At 41.3% G+C, this 19,561-nt stretch overlaps 1 protein-coding gene across 1 annotated transcript in view; it reads left to right on the top strand.

The window, feature by feature from the left end:
• CTNND2 (catenin delta 2) overlaps positions 1–19,561 on the top strand; it is a 473,749-nt gene that overhangs the window by 327,769 nt on the left and 126,419 nt on the right. Inside the window, 1 exon segment of the mRNA XM_014453371.2 lies at positions 1,613–1,796. Within this exon segment, the coding sequence (XP_014308857.2) occupies positions 1,613–1,796 (184 nt within the window).

Genomic DNA, 19,561 nt, shown 5'->3' on the forward strand with positions numbered 1-19,561 from the left:
AAAAAAGCAGCCATAGGGAATTTGTAAATGAACAGGCATGACTGTGTTCTAATAAAACTTCATTTACAAAGAACAGGCAGGCAGGAATTGCCCTCAAGCCAGCCCCCAGTACTGAAGGATTGATTTGTACATACAGGGCACCATTTTGTTTCCTTTTCTTTACTTTAATAAAATCCCCAGCACACGTTACTTTGAAAGATAGTTGGAAGAGTTTGTCTCTAAAGTCACATGTTTATAGAATTAATTTAAAACTGTTAGCTACGTTAGTTATTAACAATCTAACACTATTGACTTTCAGATTAGTGTTAATATGCTTTGACAGGTCAATATGCGCAATGCAAGAAACTAGCAAAGCAAATTTCAGAAGTAAGTGTGGTCTGTTCGTTAGGAGTAGAAAAAATACAATCGCATGTTTAAAATTATTGAAAACTTATTAAACAAGTAAGCTCGAAGATGTGTGTCTCAAGACAACTGTGCTGTTTTTCCCCAATATCTGCAATGATGGTGTCTATTTATGTTAGTCTTGAGAGAGAATGTAATCTTTTTTATAGTAAAATGGAGTAGCACTTTCAGTTTCTTTTCCCTTTATGTATACTGTTTGAACAACAAAAAGAATAATTATTTTAAAATCATTTTCAAGTGATATTATTATATGTATATTCAGTACTTATGGCCTTTCTAAGATTAATGCCATTTTAAAGTCTCTTTCTAAAATATGTAGAAACCGGAAACATTTCATCTGTTCTAAAAATGTTTTATTTTGCTCGGCCTGCATTATAACTGTTATACTCTGTCCTTGGAAGACATGCCCTACAGCTCTCTTTGTTGCTATATAAGAAAGAACGATCTGTAGCTCCTCCTTAAGCATTGCTTTCAGGGAAAAGCTGACAAAACTGTCAGTGACAGGAAATTTAGATTTCTTGTTGAGCCTTTCGTCATCAGACCTGATGCTGGATTCTCATAAGGTCATGCAATGATGGTTGGTTCTCTGTGGACACTGAGTGAATCAAACAGACCACATGTGCATACAGAGGTCTTGGAGAAGACAACATGCCCTGGTAGTCCGATTCAGACAACTTTCACTGCTCTTCGGTCTTGGTTAGAATTTGGGTACTTGGGTCCATTGTATTAATAGTGAAATGGAAGCCTGATTGGTATCCTCAAGTCAATCAAATCTCTCAACCTTTTAGCCTCCCTGATGGAACAAAATTAATCATGTCACAGTTTCTCTACCCACTTGTCAGATAGTCACAGCACTCTTTTTTTTTGAAAAATATTTTTTATTGATTTCAGAGAGGAAGGGAGAGGGAGAGAGAGATAGACTCCTGCATGCCGCACACTGGGGATCAAGCTCGCAACCTGGTATGTGCCCTGACTGGGAATTGAACCAAGACCTCCTGGTTCATAGGTCAACGCTCAACCACTGAGCCATACTGGCTAGGCCACAGCACTCTTTTAATGGGTTTACATAGATGTTCTAAAATTAAAAATGCACTCTAAGACACACTACCTTAATCCCTCTGCTCATGCTGTTAACCGGATTAGGGAAAACCATTTTGAGATGAGAGAAAACAGTGATCATCCAAAAGCTCTGTTTGTGTCTATCTTGCAGGAGTCCTTTGGAATCTCTCGTCTTGTGATGCTCTCAAAATGCCAATCATCCAGGACACCCTGGCAGTGTTGACCAATGCCGTGATCATCCCCCACTCGGGCTGGGAAAATTCACCCCTTCAGGACGACCGAAAAATACAGCTGCATTCCTCACAGGTGCTGCGAAATGCCACTGGATGCCTAAGGTGAGTCCCATGTCACTGCCGCCTCCTGCTGTCATCATACATGTTCACTGTTCCTGTAACTTTAATTGCTGTTTTACTCAAGATCAGAGTGTCTGAAAGGATGACTGCTGATATGGCAATGGAGTACGAGAAGTTAGTGAACACATTTCTAGTGAGGTGCTGATGAGGTGTAGGCATCTCCCGCTGTCCTGTACCTATACCAGTATTCAACTTATTTATCATATTTTCTGAGGTCTTGGGCAAAAAAACAAACATTTTCATTTCAACCAAAAATAGTTCATTTTCTCAGATGGAAAACAGTGCTTTCCAGTAATTTCCCATGTTATGGCATATCATGCACATAGGATAACCAGGCAGGTCAGCTGGTGGTTGGGGGCGAGTCCATGACCTATATACATAGGGATCTAGTTAATTGTTGCCAGTAGCTTTTTTAAAATTTTCTTTGTGATTGCAAGAACCTATAATTCTTACAATAGCTATCTTATAAGGCCTATTGTATGAATATTTTTAATAATAAAAGTAGTAAATGTGTTGTAATTTTCTCCCAATGCATATTTATAAAAATCATTTCCCATATCTCTTGAGGTATCTTTGAATCATCCTTATGTTTTGCTTAATTTTTGCTCTTAGAAAAGAATGTAATCATCAAGTTCTTCCAAACTCTAGATACTGTGCTCCCCAGGATGTTGCATGGTACACCAGAGTTGGAATTCTCTGCTGGATAAGATTGATGATGGGGCAGGGCAAAACATGACTCAAAATATCTAGTCAAATAATCTATATTTCAAAAGTAAAACGTGCAGGATTGCTTTTGTTGGGCTGGCGCAAAGCTGCCATTTCTCCTACAGTTGATTGGTTTCTAGGTGCAAAAACCCGTCTCTATTGAGAAGGAACAAAATCACCTTGGTGACATTAATAATAATTACCTCATGAATATTTATAGCAGTGCTCTCGGCCTCCAGTCTTGAAGAGGGGTGTGTGTGCTTGTGTGAAATGTGCATGCATTGAGGGAGATAAAGAGAGTCTGCCTCCATAAACATCGACATGCATTCATGGGCAGGAATAGGAAATCCTCTGGCGAGTTTGCTTTTCCTCAAGGTCACAAAATAATGATCTTTGGACACGGTTTCTCTGGATAGGCTCCATCAAAAGCCAAATGTACAGCTCTCCAAACCCCCCCTGTTGAGCCATCTATTTTATAACTTCTTAAAGTCTATTATCATCCTGAAACATCCTGTGGCAGCATAAGAAACAAAACTCTCCCAAAGCTAAAACTGCAAGCACTTTTGACCCTTTATACCTGATTTCAGTTATTTGCAACTATTCAAGTAATCTTTTCCTTCAGAGCATTCCTGACTTGTAGACTGTCGTCATTCCTAATGAAGATCATGCGAGTGCCTCAGAATCAATTGTAGAAGTACAGTCAGCAAAGACCTGGTTAGTGCCATCAATTAAAATTCTCCCTGAATAATAGAGCAACATAATTAAATATTCATGATGGTTGAGATAAGGATGTAGGCCACCGCCAATTTGAGCATACATTCAACATTATTCGATGAAAACTCAGATGGTGAGCTAGACCAATGTGGGTTCACAGATCCCTTCCGTAGCTCATCTGGTTGAGCTTAGGGCCTGGGATGTGACCTAGAGCAAAGAGGTTAGAATGGGATGCCTGTCCATTCATCTCTGTTTATGCACACAGGTGCTGCTTCTGCTACTGGCCAGGAGTGACCACATCATTGGGAGCAAAAAATGAGGACCTCTGATTTAGATAAGAGTTTCCTATAACCACACTGACTTTCCTTAGTGTGGATGCAACCAGGGTTAGGGTTTTCCCTCTTTGAGCAACAAAGCCAAACTCATCAGTGTATGTTGAATATTTCACTTCCCCCTGAATTTAATTTCTGCCCTTCTACAGAAAGAAATATAATTTTTCTTCGCTTATTTGAATGTGTTTATGAATCATTCCACATTGATAAGCAGGGTGGACAAAGAGAGGAAGAAAACAGCCCTAGTTAGGGGCTACAATTAATTTATCAAATTAAGTCTCAGTAAATGAAAGATTTCAATAAATATCTACTATTATTTGCTACCTACTTAGAACCAATGTTGGCCACACACCAAAACAGTGTCAAATGTTTATAGCATGATGGAAGGTTCTAGATTTCAGTATGTGAGGTATTTACATTCTTCATTTTTCAAACAAAGTCCAGAATTTATTTACATTAAAGAAATTTCTTTGTGTGCTGTGCCTGCCTTTCAACAACCTATCTGTAAGGATTTGCTGAGTCCCTGCTGTGTGCCCAGAGAGGCAGAGATAAACATGGAAGTCCCAGCCTTTCAGAAACTCATAATCTACTGCAAGAAAATGGCACCCATACAATAAACCCTAGTGTAATATCTTAGGGTAGTTGGGAAGGAAAGACTGGGGAGAGGGTGATGAGCTTAGCCAGTGTGGTCAAAAAGTCTTCAAGAATCAGGAGCTGATGGGCCAAACAGAGAAAGGACTTCATCAGTCAATGCAGTGGTTGGGCACTGTGCCCAGAAAGAGTGGCAGGCGTGCTCTGACACGGACATGCGGGGATTCCAGGATCTGCAGGTGATCTATAACCGTAGGGGACTTCAGGAAATGCAGAGTTTAGGAACATAGACCTGAGTCTATAGGAGTAGAAAGCTATGGTGAATCTTGACCAAGAGAACACAATGGTCAGCTGCGTGTGGGAGCGATTGTGCCGGACAGAGTGGGGACAGGTGGGGAGAAGTGACAGGAAGAGTGGAGCAGTGAATTTACCAGGATACCCTGTGCACCTGATTGTTAAGATACTTCCTGTGGACAACAGTGAATATCAATATTTTGTTCCGTTCAATTAAATTTAACTGTCACTGATTTGTAGCTTTGTGAACTATTTCCATAGATCCTTACATTAAATACACCTAACCTACCAAACATCATAGCTTAGCCTCGCCCACCTTAAACATGCTCAAAACACAATAGCTTACCACTGGGCAATTCTCCTGAGTTTCATCTCAAGAGTAATTGCCTTTCTCTTCTTTCTCACCAGAAGCAAAAGACACAGATGGGCATTTTGTAGATGGGATGCAAAAATCACAAAACGTAATGTCTAAAATGTGTCGGCAACGCAGTACACTGTAGAGCATCAGCTGTTTACCCTGGTGATTGCGTGGCTGGAGCCTCAGCTCACTGCTGCAGCCAGCATCAGGAGAGAGTTTCTGTACTTCGTATCACTTGCCTGAGAAAAGATCAAAATAAAAAATGTGAAGTACAGTTTCTGTTGAATGCATATAGCTTTTGCACCAACTTAAAGTCCAAATACCATAAGTTAAACCTTTATAAGTCAGGACTGTCTGTACGTTGTTTATTCTCAAATTTATTATAAGTTCAGTAGCTCCTCCAGCAACATCTTAATTCTCAATTTAGATGATCAGCCAGAGCAATGGGGGGGGGGTGCCTTTCTTTTTGAAGATAAGACTGTATTTTAAGGCAGATCCTAGATAATAAAGTTAACATTATTTGTCCAATACTTTTTAAGATAAGGCTATATTTTAAGGCATATCCTAGGATAATAAAGTTGACATTATTTGTCCATATCCTTCATTCTTTTATCAATGACTTAAAATGAGTTAATATTTTTGTCTTATTAGTTTCTGTAACTGTAGTTTCAAGGATAGGTAAAGAAAATATGTAAATATTATAATATGTAAAAGAATATATCAAAGATATGTTTACAATAATATGTTAAAGAAAGTAAAACTTTTCCTAACATAGTGTGACTCACAAGGCCAGCAGAAAGAGCTTATGGTAGGTAATTTATCAGATCATTATCAGAAATCATTACTCTTAGTTTTGGTTCCTAGCAGGATTCAAACTTGTTAATGTACTTTTAGGGTGGGAAGCGGAGGTTCAGATTTGAAGCAATTACTATTCTAAAGAAGATCACCTTTTGAATTTTCAGAAAGAAAAAAATGTTATAAGGGCTAATTTTGCCACTTTTACATATCCAAAAGTTTATCAGAGTGAAATGAAAGTTAGAAAAAAGGCCAAAGCCTTACTTAATAGCTAAAATCTGGATGCTAACACTGTGTAATCCTCCGACAGTTTGGTACAGTCTTTTACCCAGTTTCTCAAGCCTTCAGTTTGACGATAGATATTGTACCAACATCAATGGTGGTGCCATACCGCCCAAGCGTGGAGCACATGGCATGCTCATAGGGACATTCTAAAGGGAAGAGCCTCTTGCCTTACCTTCTCTAAAAGGCCTGGTAAACTTTCAGGGGAAGATGTCCTATGTTGACATAGCAAAAATTTAAGCATATGTGAAATATAAAATGAAAAGTTAATGCCCCTAGCCCTTTTTCTTTTAAAATTTATTTTTGGGTAGAAAATGGAGTTTTTCAAAAGCAGATCTATTTGTTCCTGAACTATCTATCTGTCACTGAGGAAACAGTATAGAAATATAAAAATTTTTTTAATCTCTTCCATTTTGTTGGAGGAGCATGTTGATAAAATGATGGTGGCTATATTGTGGGATTCAGGAAGCAGTGTCAGATGGGGGCAGTGGACCTCAGAGCCCCGGGTGATTAGCAGGGGGAGGGGCTCACCTCCACAGGCCTCCTTCCATCCACACCCTCCTCCCCACACCTCACACCTGCACTAATGCTCACCATCTCCCTCATTTCTCTCCCTTTTCTAAATTCTATCTTTTGCTCCAATTCTGCCTGACTAAAGCTTTAGCTGTTAATAAAAACCATTTTAAATCATGCCCTAATAGAAATGTGCTAGACCTGAGAAAGTTGTAGGATGTGGTAAGCATGAAGTTGTCCTGATAGTCTTCTTCCTCATCGCTGTGACTGAGGGTCCCCCAGGGAAACTGCTTCCCTGTGGCCTGAGCCAGGCCATTCAGCCCTGAAAATAGATTCAGTCTTGTACTCATGATTGTTTCATTGCACAATGTATAACCGAATTCTTAATCTGTGGACAGAATAATCATCACCTTCAACCAAAAACATGTGTTAACAACCGTGGCCTGGATGCTGCCTAGGCAAGGTTAGTCTGGCTCAGCCTGTGGACAAGCTTATCTTGGCTGAGATCGCTTTATATTCACCAGAAACCTCAGAATGTGACCTTATTTGGAAGTAAGGCCTTTGCTGGTATAATTATTAAAGTGAAGATGAGGTCATACTGGATTAAGGTGACCCTAAATCCAGTGAAGGTGCCCTTACAAGAAGAGGACATGCACACTGAGACTCACAGAGGACGTAATGTGAGGACACAGGCAGAAATGGGAGTGATGCAGCCACAGACGAGGATGTCCAAGGATTGCTGGAAGCTCCTAGGAAAAGGGGAAGAGGGTTATTCCCTAGAGCCTTCACAGGGAGTGTGGCCCTGCTGACCTTGATTTTGGACACCTGACCTCCAGATTAAGAGAGAATAAACTTCTGTTGCTTTTAGCCACCTAGTTTGTTTTATTTTGTTCTGGCAGCCCTAGTCCCCCTACTACAGTCTTGGCGAACCTATGACACACGTGTCAGAGGTGACACGCGAACTCGTTTTTTTTGGTTGATTTTTCTTTGTTAAATGGCATTTAAATATATAAAATAAATATCAAAAATATAAATCTTTGTTTTACTATGGTTGCAAATATCAAAAAATTTCTATATGTGACACGGCACCAGAGTTAAGTTAGGGTTTTTCAAAATGCTGACACATCGAGCTCAAAAGGTTCGCCATCACTGCCCTACTAAGTAACCCAGAGGGGGCCTGCAAAGCCAGGGAGCCACTGGAGAACATAGCACAGGGAGAAAAATGGGGTAAATAACTCTAAGAAGTTGCCTGTCCTCAAACAGTGGCCACACACTGGAATGAACCCAGATAGGGAGCGGTTTTTCTCCATGCATAAGAGCGTTCCCCTCCATGGCTCAGGTGTAAAGCAAAACATCACCTATAACAGTATTGAGCTCTGCAGCCAGATGTGGCCGCCCTAGCGAGAGAAGGTTCAAATCCAACTCCTTCACTGGTGGCCGGGAAACAACTTTTCCTCGTGTGGATCCGATGTGCGTGTTCTGCCCCTGTGGGTGAGCCTCCCTTTCCCTCCTTCCTTTGAACTAGCTTCTGAAAGTGGCATGGATTTGTTCGATACACCTGAGGGCTAGAAGTCATTGTAGGTGCTCATGCAGGGCACGTGACATGATGTCAGTATCATTTAAGGAAGCTGGCTCCAGCCGCTGGTCACAGAATGGATGCTTTCTCAATTTAATGTGAAGCATGACCATGCTTCCCAATTACAGTATCACAAATCAATATCGTAAAGATCCCTGTCTCAGCCATTATCATCACTTCTGAGAGAACTGTAGGTGAAGCCCTGGCTGAGCACCCTTTTCACGTTTTAATCTGGCAGCTCAGTAAGACAGCTCCACTCTCTGGGACTGTAGAGGCGGCTTCCCTTTAGTCATGCATGCTTAGGACTTATCTCCAGCTGAAGTATTTGCATAAGGCTGGCTTTGCTAACTTCCACAGCTCATTTCCTGCTGCTGTTGAGTCATTTATTTATTTTTATTATTCTGTTCCCACTTCGGCATCTTGTCCTGAAGGACAACAATATACAACCCTAATTTTTCCCATCGATCTCTGTGTACATGAGAATGTTATTAAGCCTGTCAGAGGAGCTGCGCTATGCCTTTGCTTATGAATATAATTAAACTCACACCCTCAATTAGTCATTTTTACCCATATAATGGATGAGTGCTTGGTCCCATGGAACCACTACTTCTGGAGTGACCTTGAGAAAACACTGTCACAAAGTAATACTAGTGATAATCGCACTCTGGCTGGAAAGCCCCGAGGACATGTATTTTATGGGACTCAACCACAGGTAAGAAGAATTATTATTGTTTTTATATTATGTTCAGTTGGTTGCCAATATTATTCATCTAAGAAGGATCTGTTTTTAAAAATATTTTTTAAGTCTTGTATAATGAGCTCTGGATGTATGCCAGCTGAATTGAACACTCTTATCCAGGCCCTTCAAAAGGGAAGGACCTGGTGTGTGTGGATGCTCTGAACAGAGGAGACCCCCTCACCCACTCGCACCCATTTTCCCACACCTGGCCCTAAAGCAGAAGATGCTTCTCGCCTGAGCAGCTCTCCACTTCTGGTCAGTTGTGTCTATTATGGATGCAAAGTGAATGTTTGGGGTTCAGGGGGCCTGACTCTGCAATGAACATCCTCTTCTAAGGAAGGGAACAGAGGTCGGGAGGGCAAAAGGAGTAGGAGGTCTTAGGACCCCATCAGAGAGGATGGATGGGCTTCCCCCTCAGCAGCTCCACTGTTGATGAGGGCTCTGACCTCCCAAGATGCACTGCTCTAGCTCACTTCCTCCCAATCAGAGGACATGGTGGTTGATATGAATTCATTTGGTAGGGCTGTCATTACAAAGCACCACAGATGGGGTGACTTAAACAACAGAAATTGATTGCCTCTCAGTTTTGGTGGTTAGATGTCTGAGATCAAGATGTCAGCAGGGCTGGTTCTCAGAGGTCTCTCTCATTGGCTTGTGGACGGCCACCTTCTCACCATGTCCTCACATGGTCTTCCCTCTGTGCATCTCTGTCCTAATCTCATCTTCTTAGAAGGCCCACACTAAGGACCTCATTTATCTTAATTACCACTTTAAAGACACTATCTCCTAAAACAGTCACATTCCACATTCTGCAGTACTGGCTTTTAGGACCTCAACATATGAATTTGGGGTCGGGGTGGGGGGTACAATTTAGACTATAACAATACTATAATAGTTGGCTTTCACTGTTTTCGCTTTGGGAAATAATTTTTAATAAATTAAAACATGCTTGCAAGGTCATGTTGACCAGTATGAAGCATATTTTGATTCATTCTATTATAGAAACCAAAGTATACTTATTCTCTAATTTTAACTATCATTAATTTTCAGTCTCTATTTTCAAGTAGAAGTAATACTTTCCTTTCCTTACCTCCAAGAAAAGGTAGTCACCCATGGAACTTCAAGAAATTCTCTATATAACAGCATAAAAATTAAGACCAACTACTAAGTTTGTTCTTGAATTGAGGTTTACATAGTTAACTATTTTAAAGTCTTGTAGTTTGATGAAATTGTTAATGATTTAACAATAAAGGAAGGCTCTTAGAAAATCTCTATACATATTCCTCTTAAAATCTAAATATTGAATATATTTGAAATGACCTTTCATCTGGAATTAGGAGATCTATATTTGACCCCCAAATTTGATATATCTTGTGGGAAACTAGGCCACATGACCTTGGCCTCAAGTTCCAGGGCTGTGGGGGAGAGGTCTGGCCTAGATGTCCCTGATTAGATGTAAGAGAAAATGTAAAGCATGGTTAGGGCATTTGCTAGCTGACCCCAATGTTCTCTTACTTGATCCCTAATTGAGGACACCCGAAGTGGGGCATCACCCTTCTTGTATGGCTTGACCTTTGACCATACCTGGTCATAAATTGGACCTTGAAGCTGCAATACTATTAGGAGGAAATTAGCCTTTGGTTTAGCATTATTATAATGCTATGCTTCTTTAATATGTATGCGGTTTAATGCAATTATCTCAGTAATCCAGTAAGGTAGGAGTTTCTATTCCATTTTAGAGATCACGAAGTGATGCTCATCAGGGTAAAGTAGCTTGCCTCAAGTCATAGAGCAAGTAAGAGGAGGAAGGGTGACATAAATGCATGGTTGTGTGATGCCACAGCTGGGCTCCACCCACTCCACCATATTCCATTAGGCAGAGGCAAGAAGAAGCCCAAGAACATGTGTGCTTATTTACACTGAGGACAGGATGCTGCCTCAGACAGATCCTATGAGAAGCAGACACCAGCAGAGAATTAGCAATCCATGCAGGATATTTCATTAGGGCCACACTTGAGAGGAAAAATGGAAGGGAGCCAGAGGAACAAGGAGAACCATCAAACCATAATGTAGGTCCAACTCCCAAGAAGGAAGGAAGGAAAGGAGGGAAGGGAAGGGAAGGGAAGGGAAGGGAAGGGAAGGGAAGGGAAGGGAAGGGAAGGGAAGGGAAGGGAAGGGAAGGGAAGGGAAGGTTGTGTGAAAATGTCTTGGACTTCAAGGATGTTCAGTAAAACCACTGGAGAGTTCTTGAGCCTAAACAATCCTTCCAAGGAGTCCTGTATCTCCCCGGAATAGGTTGCCTTGTCACTGCTGCAAGCTCAGTCACTAGCTGGGAGCCTCTGTGAGAAATGAGGCCTCAGCAGGAAGACAGATACAATGGCAGGTTTCAGGGCTCAGCAGCAGGACCATCAGTCAGTGACATTCCTGCACTCAGAGGTTTGAGTGGGTGCTTTTTTATGGACAGTCCATAAGCCCAATCTTTCACCAGCACTTGCATTCTCTATCGACTAACCAATAAAAGTCACATTATCATCAGAAAGCTGCTTGGTGGTACCCAAATAAGAGGAGTTAGTTATATTACCTGAAAGTTTTATTCTCTCAACATCTATTCTTTTGAGTCCTTACTATGTGCTTGGACCTATGGTGAGCATGAGGGTTATGGTGAAGAGCAAATAGACACAGTTGCTGTTGAAAGTAACACGTAATGTCATGAAGACAACCTCATGTACCCTAAGTCCCATTAGGCTGCCCCAAGACTAGACAAATTGAAGTATGTTTTTCCTAAATAATGCCTCAATAGGCAATATGCCTTTTTTCAATATTTTCATGGGCTAACCAACCTCCCTCTTACTGATATATTCTTTCTTTACATATAAAAAGGTGTTGTTGTTTTTTTACCTTTACTTGGTTTACTGCCATATCTTGCAGGCCTGAAGCTTTCTATCACTTCAAGATTTTTCATTTCTAGTATCTTTTCTATTAGGAATAGTCTGAAAAAAACCCAAAAAACTTATTTTTCAGTTCTTTCAGAAGACCTTTCTGTTTGCCAAGAGGACTATTTATAATTTTGCATATTCTTCCTGACGATCATATTCAATTAGATAGTAATTGGTATCATTTCTCCCCAAGCATTTTGTTTTCCTAAGTAAGGAAAAGTGAGAGTATAATGATTCACCTAAAATATTAATGATTAATATAAAATATCCCATCATTCCATACCTCCCTAAGTTTCCATCACTTATTTCTGCAAAATTTGATCTACTTAATTATGAAAATGTGCAGGATCTAACTAAAACTTGTTCTAAATTATTTATCTTATAATTTGGTTGCAAATATTGACTTCTTCTTAAAGGATAGCAAATATTAAAGTTTATCTTTTCAATATGAATAGTCTTCTCCCTATTAGAGTATGAATATTCAAGTATTTCCATTAGTGTGAACAAATTGCTTTCTCTGAAAAAAAAGATTAAATGAAAAAGCTCAGTTAATTCCCAGTTGGTACACAATGGAGTTTAATATTTATCTCTATAAAATATTGGGTTGTAAGATGTTAACTCTCTGATAAATAAAAAGTAAATTTTAAGAGATGGTTTACTCTTAAAATCCTTCATAATTTCTTTATATTAAAAAATATAATTTTTCCTCTTGCTGCCTTCCAAAGTATATTACATTGTATCAGAAATAGTGTCCCTGGAGAAGAAGCAAAGAAATAAGTCTATTAACCATAAATTGAGGAAGAAAGAATTCGCCAGCAGTTTCACTTATTGCTTATGTACTAAACTTCTCCAATATTTTAACACATCTGTTTTCATACCATTTTTACTTTCCCTTTTCAAAGCAGCACTTATTTTAAAATAAATAAAGCCAGCATTTACCAGATTTGGGACAATCTAACCAAGGCGATGGATACAACTCATCAGAGAATACACAGAGCACGTGTGGAGGCTAGCCCAGATTCATTCACGTTAAATGAAGGTTTCCAACTTGCAGCTGTGATTGCTCTGAAGGACAGAGAAACATAACCAATGAGAGCCACAAACAACATTTTCCAGAGGCACCAATTCAGAAAGCACACCTCCTGCCCACCTTTGTGTGAATTCAGAGTGGAGAGCTGGCTGCCAGCTCTGCTCTGCACAGCCTGTCTCAGTTCTATTACCCGCCTCATTCTCTTTTTCTGGAGTCCAGTTCCTTACTTAGCTGGGAATCTATATATATAAAAGTCTAAGCAACCTTTACAACCAGTTGCTATGATGTGCACTGACCACCAGGGGACAGACACTCCCGTGGTCCGTCCCGCGCCCCCACCACTGGCCAGCTATGACTGGGAGAGACATCCCGATCCCCCTGATCTCCTGCCAGGCTGAGGGACCCCACCCGTGCACGAATTTGTGCATCGGGCCCCTAGTATTTAAATAAATTTCATCTCTTCCTTAGTTGGCCAAGAATATTTGAAATAAAACAGTAGAAAAGGTTCAATTTGTCATGCTGGTCTCATGGACCATTTTCTTGGGTTGATGACTTCCTGTGTCATGCAGAGATGCCCATGACTGTTCACCTAAGGGCATTTGACAGCACGCCATGGGGGAAGGTTGATTGGGACACCTGATTCCCTGGGTTTATCTCCATCAGCTTTTGGAGCTGTGATAGGGAGGAGTGAGAAATGGGGTCTCTGAACCCAGAGAGCTATGGAAGCAAGAGGATCATAGGAAGAAGGGATACAGGTGGGCTGAATGGGAGAATCTATACTTGCTTTTCTGCTCTGCATCATGGAACTCCCAGTGGCCTCTGTGTGATGGGATCCTCATCATCTCATAGAATTGCTCCTCTCATTGCTCATTCTGGAAACAGGGAATTGGGGAAACTACTGAAAGTAAAAAATATTCCTTTGCTTTTGTTAGAAAGTTTTTGTTCTGAGCTGGCAGAAGCTTCTGGAAGTACCAACTAAAATGTTTTCCCAAAGAGAGGGCAGCTCTACTCAGGTGTTATGTTTGGTTGACATTCTTGCCTCAAAAGGTTTAAGCACCAGAAGCAATAGTAATAACAGGTGCCACCAGATTGACAGCCTTCAACACTGGCTTTTTAGGACACTCTGCTTTTCTGCCTGTGTCAGAAATTCATTTCCAGTTTTTCAGTCTGGTAAGTAAAAGGACAGACATGCCAGGACTTCAGATTAACCCTACGTCCTTTGGTATTGTCCCGAAGAGGTACAAATACACCATTACTTCCCATTAGCAAGCACTCAACCAGCAAGGAAGATGCTGTGCCATGTATGTACTAACTGGAGCTAATGAATCCTAACAACTAATTACATTCCTCTTAAGGTAACTTAGGACCAGAGAGTAGCTATGTTAGCACAAAGATTTTATGTGCGAATGGCAATACCCAGGAAGAGGCCAGCTGATTAATCACTTCCCATAATTCTCCATAATAGTCCTGTCTGGACTTTTGTATCCAGACCATTGTTCTTACCTGGGTTACATTGTGCCTGACCTTATTTTGGACCAACAATGTAACTGGTAATTGCAGACTAATTTATATAAACAAACAAGGGTCCTTCTAAATGAAGGCATTGTCACCATGATTGGTACTTACAGCTCTAAGAGCTCTCTATTCTGTACAAGTTTGTGGGTTATGTGGTTGGAGCCAACGAAGCTTGCTGCAGAAAATAATTATTCCAAGTAAGAAAATGTATTATGTCCTTTTAAGGCTGCCAGTGTGTGCCCCCATGTTTTGGAAGAAAATGGTTTTGGGCCTTTGCTTAAAATCTCGATAGGACCTGAAGGGCAGTAATTCTCCTTAGCATGTATAAGAGCAGTGTTGATAAGCTTCTTTCTAGAACATAAAGGAACCTTACTTATTTCTCCTCTGCAGGCAGCACTGCCTTCCTGACTAGCAAACATGATGAAATGTCATTTGTCCTTGACCCCTGTCACCCTTAAGCAGCTGAAATAGATTAAAGCTAGTACTTCTTGAATAAGATGGAGCAGAGTGGCTCAGCTAGGATCTGCAGGAATAGGCTCACAAATTAACTTGTACTGGGATTTTTTTTAATGATTTTTCCAAGGCTCATTCCTATTTGAAGGGAGATAATTGAGGCAAATTATCATACTGTTCCCTCTCGAGCACCCAGCCAGAGTCCCCTTGGAGCTTAAATAGAGATATTTGTGCGGGACAACTGACTGAGCAGCCTCCTACAGAGACCACAGGGACATTAGCTCAGAAAGGCAGAGCTGTGTGGGGACAGGAGCACTGTTGGAGAAAGAGCCTCTCACCTCACCTCTCACACCTCTTTCTTTAGAAACGTTTTACACTCCAAGGGCTTTAATTCAAGTGTAACCAAAGATCAAGAAGCACAATGCACCACGGAAATAAGATGAACCTGATCATGTGTCAGTCTGACCAGCAGCACAAACGTATCCTTCTACCCAGTGGACAACCTTCAACTTGGACTCTAGCATGACTACCCACTCCTCAGTATTTCCTTCCTTACCCATTTATTTCATTTTAAACAAGTTTAGATGAAATAAAGTCACGTGACATAAGAATAACCACTTAAAAGTGAACAATTGTGTGGCATTCGGTACATTCACAACATCGTGCAACCACCTCTATCTAGTTCCAACATGTTTTCATCATCCCAAAAGGAAATTTTGTGCCCACTAAGCAGTTACTCCCCATTATCCCTCCTGCAGCCCTGGCATTTACCAGTCTGCTTTCTGTCTTTATGGATTTACCTACTTTGGATATTTCATTTCATTTAAATGGAATCATGAAATAAATGAATTTTGGTGACTGGCTTCTTAACATTTTTAAGGTTGTAGCATGTATGAGTACTTTGTTCCTTTCGGTGGAGGGATAGTATTCCATTGTATGGATAGACTACATTTTGTGTGTCCAATTCATCCATCGATGGACATTTGGGCTGTACCCACCCTTTAGCTGTTGTGGCTGATGCTGATATTCACATGTGTGTACATGTATTTGGTTGAGCACCTGTTTTCAATTATTTTGGGTACATGCTTAGGAGTATAAGTTCTGGATCATATGGTACCTCTGTGTATAATTTTTTGAGGAACTGTCAACCTATTTTCTAGAGTCCTTCTCTACCCATTTTATATCTTTCTCTACCCATCTCCACTACATTTTCTGGTCCAGACTAACTTCTTTTTCTCACATTATTGGCCTTTTATCTTTTCATTACAAACAAGTTTTTTCTCCAACTTTTGGATTATTAAGGCCATTTGTCATTATATCACTCTGCATGAGTGCTCAGAAGAAAAAGATTACCTGAATGTTAGAGTTTTTATTTCAAAACTCTGATGACTGATATCAACTCACTGCAACTATGTGGACAGACTCTTTGAGTCTCCAGCCCCATACTGGGCCCCTCTGCCCTCACTGATGGCAGTACTGGCCTCCTTTTCGTTACTCTCTACACCGAGACCTCTTCTACTTCAGGACCTTCACACATGACTCCCAGTGTCTGGATGACTTTATTCTCTTCTCTTTGTCTTTGTATCTCAGCTTCAATATCTCCTATTCAGAGAGACCTTCCTCAACACCCTCCCTCACACATATATTAGGCCTTCCCTATTGCCTTTCAAAGCATCCTGGGCTTTTGATCAGATCTTCTGACAATTTGCAGTGATGTCCTTGCCCATGTGCTTATGCGTTTAAGGCCAGTTTCTCCATGAGCCACTTTCTTATGTACATGAGGATCATCATAGATTTCCCAACCTTAGAACAACATCAGGCACCTGATAGGCCCCTGATAAATAGCTCTTAACTGAATGAGTCAATGAATAAGTCAATCAGTAGATGGCCCTTCTCTTGCTGTATGGCTGGCTGACTAATAATTGTCCTGTACTAATTTTCACCAAAGTAAGGAACCTTTTTACTCTCCTGGGTACTCATTCAATCTTCCCAGTTGCAGAGGTAACGCTACCTGTATGATCACTAGTTTTTGTATGAGATTAATTTCTTGGTTAGAAATCCATTGCTAACTTGTTTTTTGCTGTTTGATGTGTTTGTGATATTTCTGCTAGATAAAATGAACACATCAGTTAGTTTTATCAAACAGCAGAATATCTTTCTCTTGGACAGTCTTCTCTGGCCTGGTTAGTACATTTGTCCTTGGACTTTGCTCATTTTGCCCTTGATTCTTATGATACTGAATTCCTCATTCATCTCAAGTGAAAGAAGCTGTTGGTCTATCGGCTTATCAGCACAGTTAAATACGCAAAAAGAAAATCACTGTAGTGCTTTATGGGTAAGAAACTCTTCAGTACCTCTAATCATCACTTAATTCTCATGACAGCTTTGTAAAGGACAGGTTGTTACATTCTTTCCAATTTTAAATAAGAAAGTGAAACTTGGGAAATTGAGCAATTTGTCCTAGAGCTCATGGTGGAGAGTGAACCCAGATTCAAACCTGTGCTTTCAGAATCCAAATGGAATGCTTTCCTGTGACGTTGATGCCTTGGAGTGGTCTATTAGCACTATACAGTGCAGTCTGTCTCCCTGTTTCTCACTAATTAAAACAGCCATAGCCATCTCCTCGTCTCTTCCTTGGCCAAGTGCTGAATCAACAGCCAAGATAGAATGAATGACACCTCTTATCCCATACAAACATGTATTCAATTTCTAGGATGTGCCCAGAACTCTGCTAGGTACCAGAGGGAAAAAATGAATGAGAAATGATGTTTATAACCTAAAAGATGGAAGGGAATCTGAGCCATGGTGCATAATGTATGTATTTAGTGCTGTAAAAAAAAAGTCTAGGCAGAGTTGCTGGAAGGCCTCTGAATTAGGGAGTCATGAATTCCACCTGAAAGACTCCAAGAAGACAGCTCACAGGCTGCACTGAGATGAGGGAGGGTTTGCAGGCAAAGGCGCAGAGGAGATGTGTGACCCATACCCAAAGATCCATGTGCATGTTTGGGGATGGGCAAGTGTGGCTGGCCAGAGCGTGGCTGGCAGGGAGGGACCCAAGAGGGAAAAGGTCTCCTGGGAGCTGGTTGTTAAGAGTGTTGGGTGGGGCCCAGCTGGTGTGGCTCAGTAGTTGAGCATTGGCCCATGAACCAGGAGGTCATGGGTTCAATTCCTGGTCTGGGCACATGCCTGGGTTGAGGGCTCAATCTTCAGTAGGGGGTGTGCAGGAGGCAGCCAATCAATGATGTTTCTCTCTCATCAGTGTTTCTATTTCTCTATCCCTCTCCCTTCCTCTCTCAATAAAAATATATTTTTTAAGAAAGTGTTGGGTGGAGGGAGGTGTGGAGGATGGTATGGGAGGGATAAATAGTGATGGACGGAGATTTGACTTGGGTGATGCAAACACAATGCAGTGTACAGGTGGTGCGTTTAGAATTGTACACCTGAAACCTGTATAATTTTGTTAACCAGTGTCTTCCCAATAGATTCAATAAAATGGAAAAAAAGTGTTGGGGAAGAAGGGTCATTTCCAGGAAATTTCTTTGTCTTTCTTGGCCACGTGGAACCATGAGAGCTTGGTAAGCAGGTGGAGACACACAATTTCCTGTGCCATAGAGCCACAGTGGTCCCCGAAGGTCATGGAGCAGACAGAGGGCATGTGGAAGTGGTGGCAGCACTGGCTGTGTTTGCCGATCCCAGACTGCATCGCAGGCATTTACTAGGACCGTTAGATGCTGTCTTTGTGAGGACTGTGATGCTGTGATGGGGATGTCATTGTGAGTGCAAAATCCAAACCAAGAGGAGCTGGCATTCAAGTCCAGGTCTGACTGGAAACCCACTAGTTGCATAATCTTGGATGATGGCAGTAGTCTCTCCAGCCTCAGTTTCCCTGCCTTTAAATAGGAACGGTAGTGGTGATGCAGGGCTGGGACGAGGGTGAGGCAGGTGAGACTGAGCTGTGCAGGGATGGACCCTGCCTTTACTTAGAACTTTCATATTTTGTTCATAATGTATTTTCCCATTAATTTTAATTTAAATATTATTTAGCACAATAATTAAAGGTTCTTACCACTACGGAACAACTATACACTGAAAATGATCAAGATGGCAAATTTTATGTCATGTATATTTTACCACAACTTAAAAATGTATATTATTTATGATAATGAGTTTTATGGCAGCACCTTCTATTTTGTACTAAGTGAAGGTCTCACCTTACCCTCATGCTGGCCCTGTGGTCATGCACATCGATTGACACAGCGCCTGGCCCACAGGGAACTCCTTTTACCTGCTGGCAGCTAACTCTGGACCACTGCCTTTCTGCTGAGGCAACCATCACGCAGTTGTAATGAAAATCTTGAGTGCTGCTGGGAGTGACCACAGGAGAGTTAGGGCTGAGCACTGCCTCCCCTTATGCACCTTGGACATGGGATCCTGTGGACATCTCTCTTTTTCGGAAAATTTGTTCACCATCACGAGCCAGGTATCCCAGTGAAATAACCTGTTTGTCACCTTGATCCCTCCTCTCAGGGAAAGAGGAAGAGGCCCTCCCCTGAGGGAAACATAGCTTCTTCCCACCACTTGAAGGACACCTGGTGTTCCCTAAAACCTCATCCTCTACTTCCATTTCTGTAGCCCAAAGGATGAGCCCCAGGGTTTCAACATCTCATGTGTTGGTTACCTGCAGTAGCCCTTATCTTGACTCACTCAACCCTTCCTATCCCAGACACAAGGAAGACACCAGCTGGTCTCAGAGAGAAAGCCACAGTCAACACATCCCAATGGGGAGAACTGGGCCTCTGTCTGGCAGCCTGAATTTGGACGAGAGGCAGTGGGACCTCTGGCCACTTCCTGAACCTTCACAAGCCTTCTCGAGCCTCTGTTGCCTCTCTCATGCCTCCTTGCAGGCTTATGTTA

This window comes from Myotis lucifugus, unplaced genomic scaffold (genome assembly GCF_000147115.1).
Source record: "Myotis lucifugus unplaced genomic scaffold, Myoluc2.0 scaffold_0, whole genome shotgun sequence".
NCBI lineage: Eukaryota > Metazoa > Chordata > Mammalia > Chiroptera > Vespertilionidae > Myotis > Myotis lucifugus.